The 26,397-nt window shown below is 43.1% G+C and overlaps 1 protein-coding gene across 1 annotated transcript in view; it reads right to left on the bottom strand.

Moving 5' to 3' along the window:
• Positions 1-26,397, bottom strand: part of Taok3 (TAO kinase 3) — a 245,934-nt gene that overhangs the window by 97,811 nt on the left and 121,726 nt on the right. The window contains exons 3-5 of the mRNA XM_045132485.1: positions 20,599-20,812; positions 9,981-10,052; positions 8,733-8,834 (exon numbers count right to left, since the gene is read on the bottom strand). Of these exons, the coding sequence (XP_044988420.1) occupies positions 8,733-8,834; positions 9,981-10,052; positions 20,599-20,718 (294 nt within the window). The 5' untranslated portion in view covers positions 20,719-20,812. The remainder of the gene's footprint in view (positions 1-8,732; positions 8,835-9,980; positions 10,053-20,598; positions 20,813-26,397) is intronic.

The raw sequence follows: 26,397 nt of genomic DNA, 5'->3' as shown, positions 1-26,397 counted from the left end.
ATACTGGGGAGATGGTGCTTGCTTGTAAAGCCTGCCAGCCCATGTTCAATTCCCTAGTACCCACATAAAGCCAGGTGCAACAACTGGAATATACATCTGTACTTTGCAGCAGCAAGAAGTCCTGATGGGCGACACACACACACACACACACACACACACACACACACACACACGAGTGCACACAAATAAATTTTAAAAAATAACCTGCCTAGGGCACCAAGGAGACCAATGGGAGGGGAAATATATCCAATATATAGTATACACCCATGCATGAAAGTCTTATAAAGAAAATAAAAAATAATATAAATAAAATTTTTATTTTATTTTATTTTTAATTTTTTTAAATTTATTTATTTGAGAGCAACAGACATAGAGAGAAAGACAGATAGAGGGAGAGAGAAAGAATGGGCGCGCCAGGACTTCCAGCCTCTGCAAACGAGCTCCAGACGCGTGTGCCCCCTTGTGCATCTGGCTAACGTGGGACCTGAGGAACCGAGCCTTGAACCGGGATCCTTAGGCTTCACAGGCAAGCGCTTAACCGCTAAGCCATCTCTCCAGCCCAAATAAAAATTTTAAAAGCTTGAAACAAGAAACACATCTTCAGCCAGGTCTGGTGGCACACACCTTTAATGCCAGCACCTGTGAGGTAGAGGTAGAAAGGTCACCATGAGTTCAAGACCACCCTGAGACTTCATAGTGAATATTGAATTTCAGGTCAGTCTGGGCTAGAGTGAGACCCTACCTCAGAAAAAAAGAAAAAGAAACACATCTTCAAAACAACAAAAAAAAATTTTTCTTTTAATTTAGCTGGGCATGGTGGCACATGAGTTCAAGGCCACCCTGAGAGTAGCTAGTACATAGTGAATGGCTAGAGTGAGACCCCACCTTGAAAAAAAAAAAAAAAAAAAGAAACATATCTTTGCAAGACTCAGGCCACTGTGGGTTACTACTTCTGAGTGATATGGGATATTTTAATTTATATCTAAAAAATATTTACCTGATATTATTAAAATACTATTACTGGTTGGGAGGCATTCTTCAAGCAAAAACAAGGAAATGCTTGCTTTCCTTCCACTCTAGATCCTGTATCCCAGACCACCGATCTGTAGCCAAGGTCAAAGTCATAAGTGCGCTGCACCATACACGTGTGAACACACACATTCCTTCCAGTTTTTACTTTGTTATTGCAAATACCAGTACACACTTATGAGGAAGTATCAGGTTCTTACAATCAACCAGACACAACCAATGCCACCATAGACTCCTTTTATTAAAAAATAATATGAAGGCTGGAGAGATGGCTTAGCAGTTAAACGCTTGCCTGTGAAGCCTAAGGACCCCGGTTCGAGGCTCAGTTCCCCAGGTCCCACGTTAACCAGATGCACAAGGGGGTGCACGCGTCTGGAGTTCGTTTGCAGAGGCTGGAAGCCCTGGCGCGCCCATTCTCTCTCTCTCCCTCTACCTGTCTTTCTCTCTGTGTCTGTCGCTCTCAAATAAAAAAAAAAATTTTTTTAAAATAATATGAGAAGCAGTGGCACACACCTTTAATCCCAGCACTTAGGAGGCAGAGGTAGGAGGATCACTGTGAGTTCGAGGCCACCCTGAGACTCCACAGTGAATTCCAGGTCAGCCTGGGTTTCAGTGAGACCCTACCTCAAAAAAAACAACAAAAAAAAAAAAAAGAAAAAGAAAACATGCTCACATATAACATGCCTTATATTACTGGATAATTCAGAAATGTACAAGAAGTTTACACAGATGATTACAGTGTTCTCCTTGACATAAAAATCAGTTAAGGGAACTGAAGAAATGGCTTAGTAGTTAAGATACTTGCTTACAAAGCCAGAGGACCCAGGTTCCATTCCCCAGGACCCACGCAAGCCAAATGCACAAGGTGGTACATCTGTCTGGAGTTCGTTTGCAGTGGCTGAAGGCCCTGGAGCACCCATGCTCACTCTCTCTCTCTATCTATCTGTCTGCACCCTCTCTCAAATAAATAAATAGAAAATGGGCTGGAGAGATGGCTTAGCGGTTAAGCGCTTGCCTGTGAAGTCTAAGGTCCCCGGTTCGAGGCTCGATTCCCCAGGACCCACGTTAGCCAGATGTACAAGGGGGCTCACGTGTCTGGAGTTCGTTTGCAGTGGCTAGAGGCCCTGGCGTGCCCATTTTCTCTCTCTCTCTCTCTCTCTGCCTCTTTCTCTCTGTTGCTCTTAAATAAATAAATAAAATAAACAAATAAATAAATAGAAAATAAATTTTTTTTTAAATCACTTAAGGGTTGGAGAGATGGCTTAGTGGTTAAGGCAGTTGCCTGCAAAGCCAAAGGATCCAGGTTCAATTCCCCAAGATCCATGTAAGCCAGATGCTCAAGGTGGTACATGTGTGTGGAGTTTGTCTGCAGTGGCTAGAGGCCCTGGTGTGCCCATTCTCTCTCTCTCTGCCTCTTTCTCTCTCTCATAAATAAATGAAATATTTTAAAAAGTCATTTAAGGGCTGGAGAGATGGCTTAGAGGTTAAGTCACATGCCTGCGAAGCCTAAGAACCCTGGTTCGATTCTCCAGGTCCTACATAAGCCAGATGCACATGGTGACACATGGATCTGGAGTTCGTTGGCAGTGGTTAGAGGCCCTGGCGTGCCCATTCTCACCCACTCACTCCTTACTCTCTCTCTGTAATAAATAAATAAAAATAAATAAAATCTTTTAAAAATCATTTAAGACAGAGGTAGTGACGCATGCCTGTAATCCCAGCACTTGGGAGGTTAGGATAGTTGTATTACTGCAAGTATAAAGGCATCGTGGGCCAGATATATTAAAACACAACAGATTCAGAAATATTCACCTACTGAGAAATGATTCCAAGAAAATTTTTATTTATTTATTTGATAGACAAAGAGGCAAATAGAAAACTTTTTAATTTTTAAAAAAATTTATTTGAGGGGGCAGATAGAGAGAATGGGGACTCTAGGGCCTCCAGACACTGCAAACCAACTCCAGACCTATGTGTCACCTTGTACATCTGGCTTACATGGGTCCTAGGGAACTAAGCCTGGGTACTTTTGTTTTGCATGTAAGCGCCTTAACCATTAAGCAATCTCTTCAGCCCTGAGTCTAAATTAAAAAAAAAAAATTTTTTTTAAGCTTGAAACAAGAAACACATCTTCAGCCAGGCATGGCAGTGCACGCCTTTAATTCCAGCACTCAGAAGGCAGAGGTAGGAGGATCGCTGTGAGTTTGAGGCCAGCCTAGACTACATAGTGAGTTCTAGGCCAGCCTGGGCTAAAGGGAGACCCTACCTCAAAAACAAACAAACAAAAGATTACTTATTTGAGGGAGGGAGAAAATAGTCTATGTCAGGGCCTCTTGCCATTGCAAATGAACTCCAGATGCATGTGCCATTCTGTGCATCTGACTTTACGTGGGCACCGGGGAGCTAAATCTGGGCCAGCAGGCTTTGCAAATGCCTTTAACAGCTGAGCCACTTTCTGTCCCCCATAAATCCAGGTGTTCTGAATGCTAGATTCCCAGCTGATGAAGATGTGGGAATTAACGCCTCTTGGAGGGATTGTATTGTTGGGGGCGGGCTTATGGGTGTTATAGCCAGTTTCCCCATGCCAGTATTTGGCACACTCTCCTGTTCCTGTTGTCCACCTTAGGTTGGCCAGGGGGTGCTATCCACCCTCTGCTCATGCCATAGTTTTCCCTGCCATCGTGGAGCTTCCTCCTCAAGCCTGTAAACCAAAATAAACCTCTTTTTTTTTTCCCCACAGGCTGGTCTTGGTTCGGTGATTTCTACCAGCAATGAGAACCTGACTGCAACACTTTCTAAATTGTGTTATGTGCTTGTCTAATTTCTTAAATTAAGTAACTATGTATACATAACTTCCTTAAACTGAATACATAAAATATGAACACAGTCGCTTCTCGATTTACAATGAGGCCACATCCTTATAAACCCAGTGTACGTTGAAAAGCCCATTTTGAAAGTGCACGTAAAGTACTGGGGATGTAGCTCAGTGGTAGAGCATTTGCCTTGTATATATAAGGCCCTGGGTTCAACCCTCAGTACTGGAAAAAAAAAAATCTATACACTTGACTACTGAGCAGCGCAGGTCAGCAGAACAAGGCAGTGTCTGCCTCATACATGGCTTTCTGAGGAGTGTGATAACCTCTCTCACTGTCCCACTCTCTCCGGCTCCGGAAGTGAACTGTCCATTTGTTCAGAGTCTCCATTCTGTCTCACTGCCGACCCATGAGTCACTCAGCAGCCATCCTGGTCAGGAGGCACACTGCCACAGCACTAGAGGACTTATGTTCCGGGTTTCCTGACTAGCTAGTCACGGTCCCCAGGCACAAAAGCCGTGATGCCTGTAACTCCGCTGCAGGACACACTTGTAACTACATTTGACCTATGAGTTCTCTTATTTCCAATTAATAAACTTTATTATGTGTTGCCAAAGCGAAAACACAATAACTTCCCCAGGACCCATGTAAGCCAGATGTATAAGGGGGTACATGCACCTGGAGTTTGTTTGCAGTGGCGTGCCCATTCTCTCTTTCTCTCAATCTGCCTCTCTCTTTCTCTCAAATAAATAAATAAAATAAAATAAAAATGAATAAATACAATAAAAGTTCTTTTGTTTTTTTACAAAATTTCAAGTTGAGTCACTAAACTTTTCATTTATTTAGTTTTTGTTTTTCGAGGTACATTGTTACTGTAGCCCAGGCTGACCTGGAATTCAGTATGTAGTCTCAAGCTGGCCTTGACCTCACGGTGATCCTCCTATCTTGGCTGCTCAAGTGCTGGGATTAAAGGAGTGCATCCAGTCACTGAACTTTAAAACGTGCATAGGACTTTACAATCGAATAAAATGAATGTGTTTCGTGTTTAAGCTTTTAAACGCTTGCTACAAACCTCAGAATCGGGGCTGGAGAGATGGCTTGGCGGTTAAGTGCTTGCCTGTCAAGCCTAAGAACCCCAGTTCGAAGCTCGATTCCCCAGGACCCATGTTAGCCAGATGCACAAGGGGTGCATGCATCTGGAGTTCCTTTGCAATGGCTGGAGGCCCTGGCGTGCCCATTCTCTATCTACTGCCTCTTTCTCTCTCTGTCTGTTGCTCTCAAATAAATTAAAAAAAAAAAAAACCCTCAGAATTGGGCTGGAGAGATGGCTCAGCAGTGGTTGCCTACAAAGCCTAATGAGTAGGTTCAGTTCCCCAGTGCCCACATAAAGCCAGAAGTACCAGAGGCACATGCATCTAGAGTCTGTAGTGGCTGGAGGGCCTTGTGTGCCCATTCTCCTTCTCTTGTTCTCCCTCTGCTTGCAAATAATTTTTTAAAAATCCTCAGAATTTTTGTCATAATAGTTCTTTTCTCTCTTCGCTGACAGAAAGGCCCCTGACCTGGCTGTTTCCTCCTGACACTACTGCTCTGCCTTTAAATGAGGACACCTGCTTCCTGGTGGCCTTCACTTTGTCCTTGGGGTCAGATTATTCTTGCACCTGCTGCTGTGGTGTCTCTTGCTGCTCAGTTCCTAACACACCTTCTAATGAGTCAATCAAAGCAGTCACTGACAGAAAGCAGGTAACTGGAGCAAACAGGACTCAAGTCAGAGCCGGGAGGGTTTGCTGGAGGCTCAGGAGCACCATGAGCAGCACTTCGCTTGTGGAAACTTTACTCTGCCTGACCGAAACCCCTTTCTAAGCTCTGGCCAGTCAGTCGAAATCGCCAGAGAACAAGGGACTTCCACATAAGAAGAGATCTCTCTGATTAATTTCTGTTCAGGAAGGAAGCAATAATTTCTGATACTTTCAGAATTACTTGAGGAAGCTGGAGAGATGGTTTAGCAGTTAAAGCACTTGCCTGCAGAGCCTAAGGACCAGGTTTGACTCCCCAGTACCCACATAAGCCAGATGTGCATGGTGGTGGCTCCTGTGTCTGGAGTTTCTTTGCAGTGGCTAGAGGCCCTGGCATGCCCATTCTCTCTCTCTCTCTCTTTCTAATAAATAAATAAAAATAAAATATAAAAGAATACTTGAATAGAAATATTTAAGAATGCTGTTTGGGAACAAAACTTCCATTCAGGGTTAGAAAGATGGCTTAGCGGTTTGGGTGCTTGCCTGCAAAACAAAAGGACCCACGTTTGATTCCCTAGGACCTACATAAGCAAGCTACACAATGTGGCACATGTATCTGGAGTTCATTTGCAGTGGCTGGAGGCCCTGGCATGCCCATTCTCTCTCTCTTTCTCAAATACATACATACAATATTTAAATATAATATAAAAAACTTCCATTCATTTCCCATTAGAGATCCTGGACATGAAAGGACTTGGCATGTGGTAGGTGTTCATCTAATGACAGTTAACTTCACACTTTTGTGTTCTAAACGGTGTGTCATGTGCCAACATGAAACAGAAATACAATCACATAAAATGCACTAACATGAAAGGGAACAAAAATGTATCTCAGGGGCTGAAGAGATGGTTTAATGGTTAGGGCCTTTGCTTGCAAAGCCAAAGGATCCAGGTTCGATTCCCCAGGACCCATGTTAGCCAGATGCACAACAGGGCGCAAGCATCTGGAGTTTGTTTGCAGTGGCTGGAGGCCCTGGCACTCCCATTCATTCTCTCTCTCTCTCTCTTTCTCTCTCGATCCTTCTTTCTCTGTCAAATAAATAAATAAATAAATAAATAAATAAATATAAAATATTTTTTTTAAAAAAGCTTTGGATTCTTGGGTTTCATTGACCCAGGTTCATATCCTGGCCTTACCTCTAAAAAAAAAAAAAAAAAAAGTATCTAGGGCTAAGGCATTCCCTGCAAAGCCAAAGGGTTCAGGTTCAAGTTCCCAGGACCCATGTAAAACCAGATGCACAAGGTGGCGCATGCATCTGGAGTTCGTTTGCAGTGGCTGGAAGCCCTGGTGCACCCATTCTGTCTCTCCCCCCTCAAATAAATAAAAATAAAATATTATTTTTAACAAGTATCTTACTCTAATTACACCACAGGCCCTGTTTGGTAACCCTCATAGTGATGACAGTGTCAAGTACAGTTGCGGATTTCTAGTGAAGTGTAAGTGGGGGTGAAAGTGACAAAGACAGAAATTCTACAACGAGAGCCTGGGGAGGTTACTCAGCAGTGACAGATGCTTGATTGCAAGGCCTGGTGGCCTGGGCTCCATTCTTCGATACTCATGTAACACTCCAGTACTCTGGAGTTCCATTCTCTCTCTCTCTCTCTCTCTCTCTCTCTCTCTCTCTCTCTCTCTTGTGCATGCATGCAAATAAATAAAAAAATTAAAGTAAATAAATAAATTCGCGATGAGACTAATGAGGCTTTTATAAGATGATGTCAACTTTTCACCATCTCATTGCTCAATGTGCACACAGTGGAATGTCCAATAGGCTAGACATATTTAATACTAGGAAATCATACCATATGACACACTCAGGAGCACCAGCAAGTGCTAAATGCTGATAACAAAAGTCAAGTGGAACCAGGCATGGTGGCACACACCTTTGATTCCAGCACTTGAAAGGCTGAGGTAGGAGGATTCCTGAGTTTAAGGCCAGCCTGAGACTACATAGTAAATACCAGGTCAGCCTGGGCTAGAGACCCTACCTTGGAAAACCAAAAGAAAAAAAAGGCAAGTGGGACAGAATTTTATAGCTCAAGTAAGTAGTAAAAATACTTAGCCAGGCATGGTGGCGCATGCCTTTAATCCCAGTACTTGGGAGGCAGAGGTAGGAGGATCACTGTGAGTCCAAGGCCTCCTTGAGACTACATAGTGAATTCCAGATCAGCCTGGATTAGAGTGAAACTCTACCTCAAAAAAAAAACAAAAAACAAAACAAAAAAACAGGGCTGGAGAGATGGCTTAGCAGTTAAGGCATTTGCCTGCAGAACCAATGGATCTTGGTTCGATTCTCCAGGACCCATGTAAGCCAGATGCACAAGGGGGTCCATGCATCTGGAATTCGTTTGCAGCAGTGGTTGGAAGCCCTGTTGTGCCCATTCTCTCTCTCTCTCTCTCTCTCTCTCTCTCTCCTTCTCTCTGCCTCTTTCTCTTTCTCAGATAAATAAAATATATTTAACAATTACATATAGGGGCTAGAGATGGCATAGCAGTTAAGGCACTTGCTTGCAAAGCCAAAGGACCCGGGTTCAATTTCCCCAGGACCCACATAAGCCAGATGCATAGGTGGCACATATGTCTGGAGTTTGTTTGCAGCAGCTGGAGGCCCTGACATGCCCGCTCTCATTCTCATTCTCTCTCTCTCTCATAAATAAATAAAAGTTTAAAAAATTATATATGTATTTTAAAAAAAGACAATGAGAGCTGGGCGTAGTGGCACATGCTTTTAATCCCCGCACTTTGGAGGCAGAGGTAGAAGAATTGCCGGGAGTTCGAGGCCACCCTGAGACTCCATAGTGAATTCCAGATCAGCCTGGGCTAGAGTGAGACCCTACCTCGAAAAAACAGAAGAAAAAAAAAAAAGACAATGAGGGGGCTGGTGAGATGAATTGGTGGTTAAAGTGCTTGCAGCTGCAAAGCCTGCTAGCTCACATTCAATTACCCAGCCGCCCATGGAAAGCCTGACAGGCATTTCTTTGCAACGGTACACCCTGCTATACCCCCCCACCACCACATACATATGCAAACAAACAAACTAATAAATAGCAATTTAAAAAAAAAAACAACGAAATAAGAGACGAGGGATTCTCTGACTTACCCAAGCAGTGTGCTCTTTCAAATAACAACCTTTGTACTCGATGGTGTTAGGATGCTTCAACTGTCGTAAGAATTTAACTTCCTTGAGAATATCTTGCCATTTCTGTGGACGTCAGAAGAGGGAGGTTTCAGTTTTTAATCTGAAAACAGCAGTTCCCAGATATACAGTTATAGTATTCTTTTCACTATGCTAAATGAACGTAAGGCAAATGGCCTTTTTTTTTTTTTTCCGAGGTAGAGTCTCACTGTGGTCCAGGCTGATTTGGAATATGCTATGTAGTCTCAGGGTGGCAGTGATCCTCCTCCTCCGCCTCCCGAGTGCTGGGACTAAAGGTTGTACCACCGCACCTGGCTGGGATAAGATGATTTTTAAAGATATACTCAAATGTAGCCGAGTGCTGGGATTAAAGGTGTGTGCCACCATGCCAGGCAAAGCAAATATTTCATAAGTGAAGAAACCATCTACCTCGTGTTACTTCTTTAGTTCAAGTAGCTCACATGCTACTTAACATACCCACGCTTGACTTGAAAAATGGTTCCCTGAGCTAGACTGCTAGGAACTTTCATTAAAAGCCCCAAGAAAACAGAAAGTGATAAAAGTTTAAGAAATCTTCTGACTTTCTTTTTTATAAGCTTTGCTTTTGATGGACACATACAAGTTGCGTGCATTTATGTGGTCCAAGGTGATGCTTTCATGTCATGTGTGTTTGATGGACATACTTATGTGCATTTACATGGTCCAAGGTGACGTTTTGATACTGTGTATGTTTGAAGGACACACGCAAGTTGTATATGCATTTATGTAGTCCACAGTGACACTTTTATACTGGGCATATTGTATAATTAATTATCCAGACAGTGTACTCAGCATATTTACCACCTCAAACGTTTCTTTTTTTTTTTTTTCCTTGTGATACAAACATTTAGAATCCTCTCTTCTGGTTATTTTAAATGTACATGATGAAGCCCGGCGCGGTGGCACACGCCTTTAATCCCAGCACTCAGGAGGCAGAGGTAAAAGGATTGCTGGGAGTTCAAGGCCATCCTGAGACTACATAGTGAATTCCAGGACAACCTGGACTAGAGTGAAACCCTACCTCAAAAAACAGCAACAACAAAAAATAATTACACGATTATATTGTTAACTATCCTCCCTTTGCTGTGATACATGGAACACCAGAACTTGTGATTTTGTTAACACCACTCTAACTTGCTGTGTCAGACTGGGCACACAACTGTCTCATCTTACCTCATGTGTCTGCTTCCCACCATAGGACATTTTCTTAACTGCCACCACCTCGTTGGTATGAGCGTTTGTGGCCTGTATTAAGAGGGAAGAAGAAAAACAAAGGAGAATTAGAGGTGTTTATTTAGTTTAACTCAAACGTTGGGCTAGAAACTTCTGGGATACCACCCTCACACTCAGCATGGCTGACAGATGCCCTCTCTGATTGACACTGATAGACTGGGCAGCCATTTCCACCTCATCTTCAAGGAACAGCGTCTCCCTGGATTCTTGCAGTATACACGTAAAAGCTACAATACAAAAAGAGTTGGGGTTTAACAAACCCCAAAGTACATATGACCAAACAAAAGACAGGCTGGTTCCACAATACTGATACAGGAATAAGCAACAATGGAGTACCAGTTAATAAGCAGGATGTAGTCATATAGTGAAACAACCTCAAAAGGTCATCTGGGGCTCCTGGCCCATTCACATGGCTGCAGCACCAGTCATAGTAGCTAGTATACAGAATCCGCACACCCATCAGCAGATAAATGCATTAAGAAAAGGTGGTATAGGGCTGGAGAGATGGCTTAGTGGTTAAGGCACTTGCCTATGAAGCCTAAGGACCCAGGTTCAGTTCTCCAGTACATACATAAGCCAGATGCACAAGGTGGCGCATGCATACGGAGTTTGTATGCGATGGCTAGAGGCCCTGGCATGTCCAGTCTTTCTCTCTGCCTCTTTAGCTCTCTCTCTTCCTCCTCCTCTCTCTCAAATGAATAAATAAATAAATAATTTTTAAAATTTAAAAAAAGAAAAAGTTATACACACACACACATACACACACACACACACAGTGGGGTTTTCTTCAGCCATAAAGAAGCATGGAATCGTAGTACTTGTAGGAAAATGGATGGAACTGGAAACCATCAGGTAAAGCAACATAAACTGGCCCCCAAAAGGCAAATATCACATGGTTTTTCTCATTTATGGAACCTAGGATTAAATACATAATATATATTTACATACATATAATATGAAGGGAGACTTTGTGGGGTGGGAGAGGTCTAAGGGAAGGCCAGAAAATAACGAGAGAGGATCATGGCAGGAGCAGAACAAAAATCATATTTTCTGGGCTGGAGGGATGGCTTAGCTGTTGAGGGCATTTGCCTGCAAAGCCAAAAGACCCAGGTTCCATTTCCCGGGACCCACGTTAGCCAGATGCACAAGGGGGTGTACACGTCTGGAGTTCATTTGCAGTGGCTGGAGGCCCTGGCGCGCCCATTCTCTCCCTCTCTCTCTCTGTCTGTCTTTCCTTCCCTCTTCTCTGTCAAATAAATAAATTTAAAAAAATAAGATATTAAAAATATTTATTAAAAATAATAATCCTCTCATTCCTGGACAATATACATATAATATGACATGAAAGTAGGAGGAGGATTTTTTGGGGGGAGAGAGGAAGCAGACTAGTGGGAGGGAGTGAGGGGTAACAGGAGTACAAGGGACCAAAATATAAAACAAATACAAATATATACTGGAAAGATAGGTCAGTGGTTAAGGCATCTGTCTGCAAAGCCTACCAACCCAGGTTCAATTCCCCGGTACCCATGTAAAGCCAGATGCACAAAGTGGTGTAAGCATCTGGAGTTCACCTGTAATAATAGCTGGAGACCCTGACACACCCAATTCTCTCTGTCTGTCTCTCTCTGCTTGCAAATAAATAAATTAATGAAATAAAAAACTGTACACACACACACATATAATGTCATGGTGAAATCCATTATTTTGTATGCCAACTAAAAAAAAACTTAAAAAGGGGGAAACCCCCCAAACACAGACTCTAAAACAAGTAAAAACAATAAAGCAGTGAGCATGAGCAAACAAGAACAAAGTAACCTATACATAATGTACTAACATGGGAAGAATAAAAACGACTAAAAAACTGTATTGTACGATCTTATTTGTGTAAAATAATAAGAATGTGAGTTTTCCATTGTAGAAAAAGTTATAAAAAATGAATAGGACATAACTTTCAGTGATTAGTCTCAGGGTGGCCTTGAACTTATGGCGATGCTCCTACCTATGCCTCCCGAGTGCTGAGATTAGAGGTGTGTGCCACCGTGCCCGGCTAGCTTTGTTCTTTTTATGTATGAGCGGGGGGAGGGGGGTATGCACACATGCATGCGGCTGTGCATGGTCCACATGCACATGTGTGGAGGCCAGAGTGGTCGAGTGTTCTATTGCTCTTCCTTTTTATTTCCTTGAGGCAGCGTCTCTCATGGGACCTGGAGCCTGCTGTCTGTCTGTTAAGACTGGCAGAAGGGTGCACCTAGGTCATCTTTCTGTCCCTCTCCACACAGGACTGGGGACTCGGGTATGCCATGCCTGGATTTTTATGTATGTGCTACAGGACTGAACTGAGGACCACACGCCTGTAGACAAGCGCTGTTACTGACCCATCTCCCTGGCCTATGAACTTTTGATTTTATTTAATTTTAACTAATTTCAATGAAATTTAAATAGTTATGTAGGGGCTGCGGAGATGGCTTAGAGGTTAAAGGTGCTTGCTTGCAAAGCCAAAGGACCCAGGTTCGATTTCCCCAGTATCCACATAAAGCCAGATATGCAATTTAACACATGTGTCTGGAGTTTGCTTTCAGTGGCTAGAAGCCCTGGCGTGCCCACTCATTCTCTCTGCCGCTCTCTCTTAAATAAATAAATAAATAAATATAATTAAATAGTTATTTATCTAGTGGCTACAGAACAGCAGAAGATAAGATTAATCCTTACAGGAACTTCTATTTTAGATCTACTTATATTGTATAATAAGAACAAATCAGTTGTGTCATGCACGTATACATATATGCATGTATGGGTTTCATCTATAAAGACTATAAAAACATTTAGCCGGGTGTGGTGGCGCATGCCTTTAATCCCAGCACTCAGGAGGCAGAGTTAGGAGGATCACTGTGAGTTCGAGGCCCCCTTGAGACTACAGAGTGAATTCCAGGTTAGCCTGGGCTAAAGTGAGACCCTACCTTGAAAATGAAAAAAAAAAAAATTTTTTTAATGTGGCTCATTCAAAAGAAGGGGGAGGAGCGCTTATAATATTGTCTTCCAGACACAAACTGGCCTTGGTATTCGTGACCTCACAGTAGCTGATGCTACCTACATAAAATCTGCATAATAAAAGGAAAAATGATAGCATTGAGCCTGAAGAGATGGCTCAGCAGTTAAAGTGCTTGCCTGCAAAGCCTAATGACCCAGGTTCAATTCCCTAGTACCTATGTAAAGCCATTTGTACAAAGTGGTGCATGTATCTGGAGTTCATTTGCAGCAGCTAGAGGCCCTGGTGCGCCCATTCTGTGTATCTATCTCTCTTCTATCTCTCTCTGCTTGCAAATAAATAAATAAAAATACTTTTAAAAAATGCTGACATCAGGGCTGGAGGAACGGCTTAGCGGTCAAGTCATTTGCTTGTAAAACCAAAGAACCCAGGTTAGATTCCTGAGGACCCATGTTAGCCAGATGCACAAGGGGGTGCACGCGTCTGGAGTTCGTTTGCAGTGACTGGAGGCCCTGGCAGGCCCATTGTCTCCCTCTCTCTCTCCTCCTCTTTCTCTGTCAAATAAGTAAATAATTTAAAAATCTGAAAAAAAAAACAATGATTACATAAGAATAGAGAGGAGCATCTGGCTGGCGTGGGTCCTGGGGAATCAAACCTGGGTCCTTGGGCCTCACAGGCAAATGCCTTAACTGCTAAGCTATCTCTCTAGCCCCAGATTTATGTTTATTCTTTTTTGTTTGTTTGTTTGTTTGTTTGTTGTTCTTGAGGTAGGGTCTCACTGTAGCTCAGGCTGATCTAGAATTCACTCTGTAGTCTCAGGGTGGCCTCAAACTTGCAGTGATCCTCCTACCTCTGCCTCTCAAGTGCTGGGATTAAAGGCGTGTGCCACCACACCCAGTGAGAGTACATTTAAGAAGAGGATGTTTTGAGTAAAGGAAGGGTGGGGTGAGGATTAATCAGACTGCCTTGAGTTCAAGGCCACCCTGAGACTACAGAGTGAATTCCAGGTCAGCCTGAGCTAGAGTGATACTCTACTTCAAACAAAACAAAACAAAACAACAAAAAAACTAAGAAGGTATTAATAAGTCATATGGAAACCTGATTTTTTAGACAATGGCACACCCTGAAGCCATAGACTATTACTAGAAAATTTTCAGTGCCAGGGATGGGATACCTTCCAGTGAGTTGTTGGCCAGGGAGGTCCTTGATGCCCTGAAAACATTACAGGCCATCACTGAGGATCTTAGTTTCCCACTAGGAATAGATGGTAAGACCTTATTGCTGAAGACTCCACTTACTTGGGCTGCAAGATCACTGAGAAATCCTGCTGGAGCTGAGCTGAAAACCTCCTCCACATAGACCAGCTGACAGAAAGCTGGAAAAAGCTATACTGCATGCAGCTCCAGGTGTGGTGGCACACACCTTTAATCCCAGCACTAGGGAGACTGAGGTAGAAGGATCACTGTGAGTTTGAGGCCAGCCTGAGGTACACAGTGAGATCCAGGTCAGCCTAGGTTAGGGTGAAACCCTATCTCGAAAGAACCAAAAAAAAAAAGTCAGTGATGGTCATGCACACCTGTCACCCCAGAGCTGGTCAGGGTTGAGATGGCAGGATTACTGGGACTTCCTTGTCAACCAGTCTAACAGAAAAATGTGGCGCTCCAAGTTCAGTGAGTCATGATGTCTCATGAAAATAAAGTGGAACAGAAATAAAGGACATCTCACAACCTCCTCTGGTTTCTGCATGCATCTGTGCGCATGCACACACACACACACACAAAGTGCAGACACATACACTCTCCTCATATTATACACTCATACGCAAAAAGGACATATTGGGCTGGAGAGATGGCTTAGTGGTTAAGGCTAAGGTTCAGGCCTGCGGAAGCCTAAGGACCACTGTTCAACTCTCCAGATCCCATGTAAGCCAGGTGTGTCTGGAGTTCAACTGCATTGGCTGGAGGCTCTGACGTGCCAATTCATTCTCTCTCTCTCTCATATAAAAGAAAAAATTTAAAAAGGCATAAAACAAAAGGAAAAAATAGGTAACATTGACTTATTTAGAATTAAAATTTTAGGCCAGGTGTGGTGGCACATGCCTTTAATCCCAGTACTTGGGAAGCTGTGGTAGAAGGACTGCTATGAATTCAAGGCCAACTTGGGGTACAGAGTAAAATATAGGTCCGCCTGGGCTTGAGTGAGACTCTTCCTCAAAAAAATAAAAAAAAAATAAAAAAATAAAAAAAAACAAATAAAGGAAAGAAAGAAAGGGGGGAAGGAAAGAAGAAAGGAAGAACAGAATGGAAACTTTATATAAAAAAAGTTTAACTTCTTTTTATTTTTTTGAGGTAGGGTCTCACTCTAGCCCAGTCTGATCTGGAATTCACTATGTAGTCTCAGGTGGCCTTGAACTCATGTTAATCCTCCTACCTCTGCTTCTTGAGTGCTGGGATTAAAGGCATATGCCTCCATGCCCAGTTTACTTTTTTAAATATTTATTTCTTTTTTAGGGGACAGATAGAGAGAAAGAGGGAGAGACAGAGAGAGAGTGAATGGGCATGCCAGGGCCTCTAGCCACTGCAAATAAATTCCAGATGCATGTGCTACCTTATGTATCTGGCCAACATGGGTACTGGGGACTCTAACCTGGGTCCTTAGGCTTCTTAGGCCTTAAGTGCTAAACCATCTCTCCCGTCCAAGCTTAGAATTTTTAACTTTTAAACAAAGGAAGCAGAAGAAAAGCTCAGTGGGAGAGCACTTGTCTAGCATGTGTGAGGCCTGAATTCCACACCCCTCTCCCTGGCATGAAAGGGGGCAAAGAAAAGCCAAAATGGAATGAGGCAGTACCATTACCTAATTGCTCATTAAGGTTATTTATAATCAGTGCTATTTGGAACTCATCTTACATTCACAGAGTTGTCACGAATTAGAACTTGTTGAACATACTTGCTCACACAGCCTGTCTATCAATGTGGAGACTTGAAATGAGAAAACATTTCCACATTGATTTTGCTATGGACGTGTCAAGGTTTTAGTGCAGGTTTGTAGTGGTTAGAAGTCACAAGTTACTTGGAAATGAAACAACACTTTTTTAGAACAGAGAAAGAAACTAGTAATGGTGTCAGCGGACTCAGCGGTCTCAGTAGCCATTAGCACCCCCTGTGATCACAAACATACTTACTGAGAACTCAGTGTGTATTCATTAGCTGTTCTTAGCCATTCTCCAGCTTAACTTTCCCTAGTTTATAGAGAAACATAGAAAATAAGCCAGGCATGGTAGCACACACTTTTGGTCCCAGCACTTGGGAGGCAGAGGTAGGAGGATCACTGTGAGTTCGAGGCCACCCTGAGACTACATAGTGAATTACAGGTCAGCCTAGACTAAAGTGAAACCCTACCTTGAAAAACCAAAAGAAAAAATTATACACAGGGTTTCACTTTGCCTCATTACTTGAATGAAGTAACACCCAAAGATAACGATACCTGTTTCCTGACTAACATGTCTGTTTAGGTGGCTTGCGGAAGAGTCCTACAAAGGAACAGCTCGAAGCCTACGGACTTTACAGTGAGTTTCAGTGCATATACAAAGAACATGCTCTGCCCTTCCCTCCTTAACAAAGAACTTCTGACTATCTTGTTTATTAGTGATGGTAATTTCTGAGTTATTTAAGTCAACTCAAACCCACAGAGATATTTCATTAAGCTAATGCTTCTATATTCTCTGGGTATGACATATTTTCTGAGCTGGTTGGTTCTACAAGAGCTATGTAAGTTTACAATCCACTTTAATCTGATTTCTGTCACCATTCTGTGAAGATCTGAAAACTACAGAGTCCTCTAGAATACCAGCACTTGGGCCCCAAAACAATGGTTTCTGGACCGTGGTCTTCATGGCTGGAGTGTATATACTGTAGGAAAAGTGCTAAGTAGATGCACCAAGTTATCTGAGTTCTCCATTACCCATCCGCCCATCCATCCACCAACCCACTTGTCATCCATTTATTACGTATTCATCTATCCACTCATCATCCATCCAGCCATCCATCATCCTCATAATTATCTGACCATCCCTCCCTCCCTCCACCTATCCATTTATCCAACCAACAAATATTTATTGGGTATTCACACTTTCCTAGATACTGAGCTAAATGCTAGGGGATAAAACTGTGGGCATAAATGTCCAGGATCCATTACTTCATCATCTGCTGTAGGATAGACGGACAAGAAAAACAAAACCAGGGCTGGGGGTGTCGTTTAATGTTCAATCACCCCCAGCACCCCTGAAACAAAACAAAGTGATATAAAGAAATGTAGAATTAGGGGCTGGACAGATGGCTCAGTGGTTAAGGCATTTGCCTACAAAGCCTAAGGACCTGGGTTTGATTCCTCAGGACCTATGTAAGCCAGATGCACAAGGTGGCACATGCATCTGAAGTTCATTTGCAGTGACTAGAGGCTCTAGTGTGCCCATTCTCTCTTAAATAAATGAATAAAATAAAACTTTAAAAAATGTAGGGCTAGCCAGGCATGGTGGTGCACGCCTTTAATCCTGGCACTTGGGAGGCAGAGGTAGGAGGATCACCGTGAGTTTGAGGCCACCCTGAGACTACATAGTTAATTCCAGGTCAGCCTGGACTACAGTGAAACCCTACCTTGAAACCCCCCCCCCAAAAAAAAGGTAGGGCTGGAGAGATGGCTCAGAGATGGTTACGACACTTGCCTAAAAAGCCAGAGGACACAGCTTCAGTTCCCCAGGACGCACATAAAGTCAGTTGCACAAGGTGGCACATGCATCTGGAATTTGTTTGCAGTGGCTAGAGACCCTAGCAAGCTCAATCTCTCTTTATATCTGCCTCCTTCTGTCTCTCATAAATAAATCAATTTAATTTAATTTTTTTTTAAAAAAAGAAAGAAATGTGGAGCTGGAGAGATGGCTCCACAGTGAAGGCACTTGCCTGAAAAGTCAAAGGACCCAGGTTCAATTCCCCAGTACCTACATAAAGCCAGATGCACAAGGTGGCGCATAGTTCTAGACTTTCCTTTGCAGTGGCTAGAAGCTCTAGCACACCCATTCTCTCTCTCTCTCTCTCTCTCTCTCTCTCTCTCAAATAACTAAATAAATCGATAAGATATAAAAGAAAAAGAAATGTGGAACTGCAACTGGGAAGTGAGCAAAGAAGTAGGAACAAGCGCTGCGAGGAGAGCCCACGTGGCAGGCGAGGGATGCCCTCCCGAGGAAGGAGCCTGAGAGCTGGAAGGCCAGCGAGGAAGCCAGGGGTGCAGGACCCGTGGCGGACAAGGAGAGGAAGCCCTCAGAGCCCCTGTGATGCAGTGAGGGGGAGCAGGGCTCAGGAAGGGCCTTGTAGGGTGGCTACAGCAGGGATTTCAATCTTAGACTAAGAACATGGGGGAGCCTTGACAGCCTTTGCGGCAAATGAGGGAAATGATCATATTTGCAGGGTTTTTTTTTTTTTTTTTTTTTTTGGCTCACCGAGGCGAGGACACCAGGCGGCAGAGAGACGAGAGTGGGCTGTTTCTTCGGGTGTCTGTGAGGGGAAGGGACAGTGTTCTTGGGTAGAGCGACACCGGTGTAAGGAGGGGAAGAATCTGAACAGCAAGGGAGGTGCATGACGTGTGAATGAATGACAAGTTAACAAGATACAAATCGCATGTGTGACTTTACGCATGTGTCACCTTGTGCGTCTGGCTTATGTGGGATCTGGGGAGTTGAACATGGGTCCTTAGGCTTTGCAGGCAAGCACCTTAACTGCTAAACCATCTCTCCAGCCCCTTCCTTTCCTTCCTTTCTTTTTTAACATGGGTTTGGAGTACCTAACTCAGGACCTCATGTTTTCATGGAAGCATCTTACTGTCTGAGCTACGTCCACAGCCCTCAAATACTGTTTGATTTTTTTTTTAAATGGCTTTTGATAACATGTTTGGAGAAGAAATAGTTGATATCACACCCATTTTATAATTTGCTTTACCGGGTTCCTTGATTCTTAGGCCTGCAACTGCTATTGGACTACTATAAACTAATCTAATAAATTTCCTTTTTAATACGATTCATTCTAGCAGTTCTGTTCCTCTAGAGAACCCTGACTAACACAATATAATACCTATTTTATAATTTTCTTTAATAGATCAATAACCTTAAGGAAATCCTGGCTACATTGAGGAAACAAACTGCTAAGGCTATCCACATTAAAGAACTATGCATTACATGGTGAATTTCAGGTGAATGAGCTATGCTAGCATTTCAGTTACTTTTAATTTTTCTCATCAAGAGATAGTCATGTTCTGGAGGATCTGAAATTGAGGCTAGCCTTGTCCCCTTTATCCTAGCAACATGATATAATGTGGCTGTCAATAAAAATGTTTGTACATCTTTCTGATAGTTGTCTATTCATCTGTCTATCCATCTACCATGTATCCATCCAAATGTTCTACCCAAACCATCCATCCATTCAAATCATCCATCCATCCATCCATCCAAATAATCTACCCAAACTAGGAACACGGTCATCAAGAACACTGATTACTCATGTCCTTGGTGCATATTTAGGATAACACACAGAACGGACATGAATTAATACAAAAACCTAATGCATAATTATCTCATTACAACTGTGATAAATGCAACTAAGCAGAAATACTGGGTGTTAAGAGATTACAGAGAATCCAGGTGTGGTGGCGCATGCCTTTAATCCCAGCATTCAGGAGGCAGAAGTAGGAGGATCTCTATGGGTCTCAGGCCAGCCTGGGACTACAGAGTAAATTTCAGGTCAGCCTGGGCTAAAGCAAGACCCTATCTCAGGGGAGGGAAAAAAGAGATCACAGATAAAAGTCCTGACTTATGGGTTGAATGGTAAATACCGTCTTATACTGGTAACACTTAAAGCCACCATGCTGGCTCATACCTATAATCACAACACAGGCTGAGTTAGGAAGATTGCTGTGAGTTCAAGGCCAGCCTAGGGTATAGAGTGAGTTCCAGGTCACCCTGACATAGAGTGAGACCCAGTCTCAAAAAAAAAAAAAAAAAAAGAATTCTGCCAGGTGTTGTGGTGCATGCCTTTAATCCTAGTTCCTAGCAGAGGCAGAGGTAGGAGGATTGCCCTGAGTTTGAGGCCACCCTGAGACTAAATAATGAATTCTAGGTCAGCCCAGGTTAGAGCAAGACCCTACCCTGAACCCCGCACCCCCCCACCACCAAAAAAAAAAAAAAATTCTTATCAGCGGAGTAAGAAGTTAAGCAGCGACCTCCAGGCTGAACTGAACAGGTTAGACTGGGAGGGATGCAGTATTCGGAGGCCTGCAGGTGAGGGGCAGGCGTCTACAGGCCCCGGGCTGATTGATGTCCAGAGGGAAGGCACAGGACTCAAAGTCACACTCATCCCTTTCCCACTGCCAGTTCTAGAACTGACTTTCCAGCAATACCTATATCCTTGATGGCGGGTGACATCTAGCATGCGAACAAACATGAAAACCAAGTGATGGCTGTGTGTGGCGCATGCTCAGAACACCCATTTTCCTACTGTGACCTCCTGAGGTGACTGTTTAATCACTCACAAAGTACACTGCTCCGAAGCTGCCATGTCCGATCTCATGCAGATCAATGAAGAGCTCCTCGGGGTCGTCTCTGTGGAAGAGCTCGGCGACCTCTGGGTCCTTTGGCACCCCTTTACGCATGGTGACCAGTGACCGCAAGTCCTTCGCCAGCTGGTCTCCCTGTCCGCTGTCTCTCTCATTGACAACCACTTTGGTTTTTATCAATCTTCAGTACCTGTAGGAAAATAAGGTCTGTCATTAAATGATTTCTAACTCATTTTTTGGTGATGACATAAGCAAACATATGAAAGAACATCTTTGGTTGGGGAGATGGCTCAGTGGGTAAAGTGTATATACTGTGCAAACATGAGGCCCCGACAACAGAACCCCAGCACCCATGTAAAAGCTGTGTGTAGGACTATGTTCCTATAATCCCACACTGGGGGACAGTGACAGGAGGACCTCAAGGGCTCACTGGTCAGCTAGTCTGAATCAATGAGCCAGGTTCAGTGAGAGAGGCTGTCTCAAAAAATAAAGTAGAGGGCTGGAGAGATGGCTTAGCGGTTAAGCGCTTGCCTGTGAAGCCTAAGGACCCCGGTTCGAGGCTCGGTTCCCCAGGTCCCACGTTAGCCAGATGCACAAGGGGGCGCATGCGTCTGGAGTTCGTTTGCAGAGGCTGGAAGCCCTGGCGCGCCCATTCTCTCTCTCTCCCTCTATCTGTCTTTCTCTCTGTGTCTGTTGCTCTCAAATAAATAAATAAATAATTTTAAAAAATAAATAAATAAAGTGGAAACTGAGCGTGGTGGTGCACGCCTTTTAATTCCAGCACTCAGGAGGCAGAGGTAGGAGGATCACTGTGAGTTTGAGGCTACCCTGAGAAATTCCAGGAAAGCCTGGGCTAGAGAGAGACCTAGACTTGAAAAACCAATATAATAATAATGATAATAATAATAATAATAAAAGAAATAAAATGGATTCAGGTGTGATGGTGAACACTTTTTATACCAGTACTTGGGAGGCCGAGGTAGGAAGATTGCTGTGAGTTCAAGGCCACCCTGAGGCTACACAGTGAATTCTAGGTCAGCCTAGCCTAAAGCAAGACCCTACCTTGAAAAACCATAAAGATTATTTTTGTTTTCAGTTGGCACACGGGAATTTAGGAATCATTCATTCGGGAATTTTTCAAACACAATTTGTTTGTTGAGCTGGGTGCTGGATACAGACTAGAGCACCATCCTATCTTGAAAGGGTTAGAGTCCAATGGGGAAACCCACTGAATTACAACACACATTACAAAATGGTTATTACTAATTGCTATTATAAGGAAAAAGGATTTTTTTTTTTTTAATTTGGCAGAAAGAGAAGGAGAAGAGAGAGAGAGAGAGAGAGAGACAGAGAATGGGCACTCCAGGGCTCCAGCCACTGCAAATGAACTCCAGACACGTGTGACCCCCTTGTGCATCTGGCTAATGTGGGTCCTGGGAAACTCCTTAACTGCTAAGCCATCCCTCCAGCCTAATTTTTTTTTTTTTAAAAAGGATAAGCCGGGTGTGGTGGCGCACGCCTTTAATCCCAGCACTCGGGAGGCAGAGGTAGGAGGATCGCCGAGAGTTCGAGGCCACCCTGAGACTACATAGTGAATTCCAGGTCAGCCTGAGCCAGAGTGAGACCCTACCTTGAAAAAAACAAAAAACAAAAACAAAAACAAACAAACAAACAAAAAAAGGATGTAGCAGATGGGACCAGCTTATATTTTGACCTTGAAATAAAAAGGCATGCCTTTTTTAGGGAAAACAAAAAACAAACAACAACAACAAAAAAGTAGTTCATTTAATATTGATAGATGGGAACCAGAAAACACGAAGTTGGTGTTAAGCCAAGGAAAACCATAAAAGGCCTTTTAAGCCAAATTAAGAAATCTGGACTTGATCCCACGGGTAACAGGGTACCACTGAAGGCTTTAAGTAGGAAAAAAGATGCCCCTGCCAGCTCGGCACCTGTCATCCTGGGCAACTGTCCCGCCAATCCAAGGACCCCAACCAACCAAGCACAAAGCTGTCAGCACAGGACTGAGAAGTAACTGAAATCCAGTACCTGTGGGCCAGGTAAGTTAGAAGAACAAAAGAAAGGCTGGGGGAAGGTTTCTGCCACCCCTGTTATGGCTGAGAACAGGAGAGAGAGGCCCTGGTTTAATCAAAGGCAAGCCTGTTTTGGAGACTTTGCATAAAAAAGCAAAGTATAAGGCTGCTTTTAAGAAAAACAGAAAGATCTATGAACTGAATTTTCAATCACTAAAATGCATTTTAAACTTTGGAATATTTTGGTTTCAATGAGAATAAATCCATGTACTACAAATAACCATTTTTGGGGCAAACAGATTATTTTATGCCATGCTACAGAATAAGATGTATTTTTTTGTTTTTGTTTTATTTATTTGAGGTAGGGTTTCACTCTAGTCCCGGCTGACCTGGAATTCACTGAGTAGTCTCAGGGTGGCTCTGAATTCACAGCGATTCTCCTGCCTTTGCCTCCCGAGTGCTGGGACTAAAGTTAGTGTGTGCCACCACACCTGGCTGGAATACTACTACTCAGTGAATTGCAGGTCAGCCTGGACTAGAGTGAAACCCTACCTTGAAAAAACAAAAATAAAAACAACATACTCAAATGTAAAAATAAGACCACAGGAAGATTGTAGGATAAATTACAAGTAACTAAGCAACATAGCAGAGGCAGAAGCCATAAGCCAAAATCAATAATCCAAAGACTGACTACATATAATTAGTGATTCCTTTATTAAGTTTTTTTTTTACAAGGGCTGGAGAGATGGCTTAGTAGTTAAGGGCTTGCCTGTGAAGCCTAAGGACCCCAGTGCAAGGCTTGATTCCCCAGGACCCACGTTAGCCAGATGCACAAGGGGGCGCACGAGTCTGGAGATCATTTGCAGTGGCTGGAGGCCCTGGCACGCCCATTCTCTCTCTCTCTCTCTGCCTCTTTCTCTCTCTGTCTGTCACTCATAAATAAATAAATAAATAAAATTGAGGGGCTGGAAAGATGGCTTAGTGTTTAAGGCGTTTGCCTGCAAAGCCAAAGGATCCTCAGTTTGATTCTCCAGGACCCACGTAAGCCAGATGCAAAAAAGGGGGCACATGCATCTGGAGTTTGCAGTGGCTAGAGGCCCTGGCGTGCCTACTCTCTCTCTTGCATGTGCGCTTTCTCTCTTTCTCTCTCTGACTCTTTCTCTCTCTCAAATAAATAAATAAATAGATAAAAATATACTAAAAGAAAAGAAAAACTGATAAAGGGATATCAGTTGCTAGCCAAGGTAGAATAATAGGAATTTTTTTCGAGGTAGGGTCTCACTCCAGCCTAGGCTGACCTGGAACTCACTCTGTAGTTCCAGGTTGGCCTCGAACTCACAGCAATCCTTCTACATCTGCCTCCCGAGTACTGGGATTAAAGATGTGTGCCACCACACCCAGCTAGGAGTTTTATTTATTTGCTTGTTTATTTATTTATTATTTCTTTCACCCGAAACACTGGATAAAACATACGTGTAATGAATGGCATATGAAGACAACGGCTACCAGGCATAGAAGGACACAGGTCCCTGATTTGTGAAGCCAAGAATGTAAGCCAGTCACACCAACTTCCCGCCCTGGGAGGATTCCCGGGTCAAGGTGCACCTAGAGGATGGTGGACGCCCTGGTGTGAGGACAGAGATGAAGGGCGTGGAGTGACTACAGTGCCCCCAGTTCACAGGGTAGAGAGCAGCAGAGAGGATATGGGGATCCTCAGTGAGGGATGACGAGTGTACTCACACGAGGAAAGCGCGCTAACCTGGGGAGACTCCATCTGAAAGCAGCAGAGGAAACAGTGCCACAGCTGAGAAAGGCCATGCACAGTACATCTGCCTCCCATTGCTAGGGCTCCAGGCTGGCACCATGGTTGCTTAGCATCAATGTGAAAGCTGGGGGTGTAAACTCAGGGCCTCAGGCTTGTATGGCAAGTGTTTTTTACCCACTGAGCCATCACCCCAGCCTCTTGTTTTGTTTTGGTTTTGGTTTTCAAGTTAGGGTCTTGCTCTAGCCCAGGCTCACCAGGAATTCACCTGGCTTCTTATTTTGTTTTTGATACAGAGTCACACTCTGTGACCCAGACTGGCCTTCAACTTGACTGTTGAGATTACAGACATGTACAGCCATGCCCAGTGGTTATACGCACTCTTTAGTCTTTAAAGTTCTAAAGTGTGGGCTGGAGAGATGGCTTAGTGGTTAAAGTGCTTTCTTTCCAAGCCAAAGGACCCAGGTTTGGTTCCCCAGAACCCATGTAAGCCAGGTGCACAAGGTGTCAGATGTGTCTGGAGTTCGTTTGCAATCACTTGATGCCCTGGCGCACCCATTCTCTCTTTCTCTCCCTCTCTCTCTTCCTCTTGTGTCTCTCAAATAAATAAATAAATAAATAAATAAATAAAAACATATTTTTTAAATTCTAAAGTTTGGATTGAAAGTTCTTAAAACTGTGGATTGTGACCCCATAGTAACTAAATGTGAGCATCACAAAATTGACAATAGTAAAATGATTCTGAATGCCTAATGATCAAAAAATTAATTCAAAATCAAAAGCATAATGAATATGAGATGTTTCTGACAGGACTTGTCTGTGTCATATCATGTGACTTCACTGCAGCATGAGATTAAAGGAGTGGGCCACCACATCTGGCTTTTGTTTTGGTGGACTACAAAATGAGTCTGTGTCTCAAAAACAAAACAGTAAGAAAAGAAAGGATGAACAAATAAGATGGAAGGAAAGACCAGGAATAAAGGACGGAAGAGAGGACAATCTATATTATGAAAAAATTAAATCAGTATTGTGCTATGGAAGCAGACCTTAAAGGGAAATCTATAACACTAAATTGGTTTAGAAAAGACAGAAAGGGCTCAAAGAAGTGACATCAGCTTGCACTTAAAAAAAATAAAGAAATAAATAAAACTACAGAAAACAAACAAATTAAAGCTAATGTTAGCAGAGAAGAATAAAGATTACGGCAGAAATCATTTAAATAAAAGATGGGCTGGAGAGGTGGCTTAGAGATTAAGGTGTTTGCCTGGAAAGTCAAAGGACACAGGTTTGGTTTCCTGGGACCCATGTAAGCCAGATGCACAAGGGTGTGCACGCAGCTGGAGTTTGTTTCCAGTGGCTAAGGCCACTGGTACACTCATTCTCTCACACGCTACCTGCCTATCTCTCTTTTGCTCTTTCAAGTAACTAAAAATTTTAAAAATAAGAAGGTGTATGCTTTAAAAGTACCAAAAAATAAAAGAAATAAAATCAGTGAAAGAAAAGCTAGTTCACTGAGAAAAAAATCAAATTCATACAGCTCTTATTGGATTCATCATAAAACAAAAGTCAGAAGATACAAATTACTAACATGAGGGACAAGAGAAGAGATATTAGTACAGAGCCTACAGGTGCCAGGATAAACAGGGATTTTTAAAATTTATTTTTATTTTCTGAAGCAGGATCTCACTATAGACTAGGTTAACTTAGAATTCACAGAGATATTTCTGCCTCAGCCTCCTGAGTGCTGTGATTAAAGGCATGCACTATTATGCTGGCTAAAGAAGGGATTTTTTTTTTCAGGGTAGGGTTTCACTCTAGCCCAGGCTGACCTGGAATTCACTCTGTAGTCTCAGGGGAGCCTTGAACTCACAATGATCCTCCTACCTCTGCCTCCTGAGTGCTGGGATTAAAGGCATGTGCCACCACGCCCAGCAAAGAAGGAATTTTTTGTTTGTTTGTTTGTTTTTGAGGTAGGTTCTC

Source organism: Jaculus jaculus, chromosome 13 (genome assembly GCF_020740685.1).
Source record: "Jaculus jaculus isolate mJacJac1 chromosome 13, mJacJac1.mat.Y.cur, whole genome shotgun sequence".
Lineage (NCBI taxonomy): Eukaryota > Metazoa > Chordata > Mammalia > Rodentia > Dipodidae > Jaculus > Jaculus jaculus.
The sequence above is the reverse complement of the archived record's forward strand: the minus strand, read 5'-3'. Positions and strand labels throughout refer to the sequence as shown.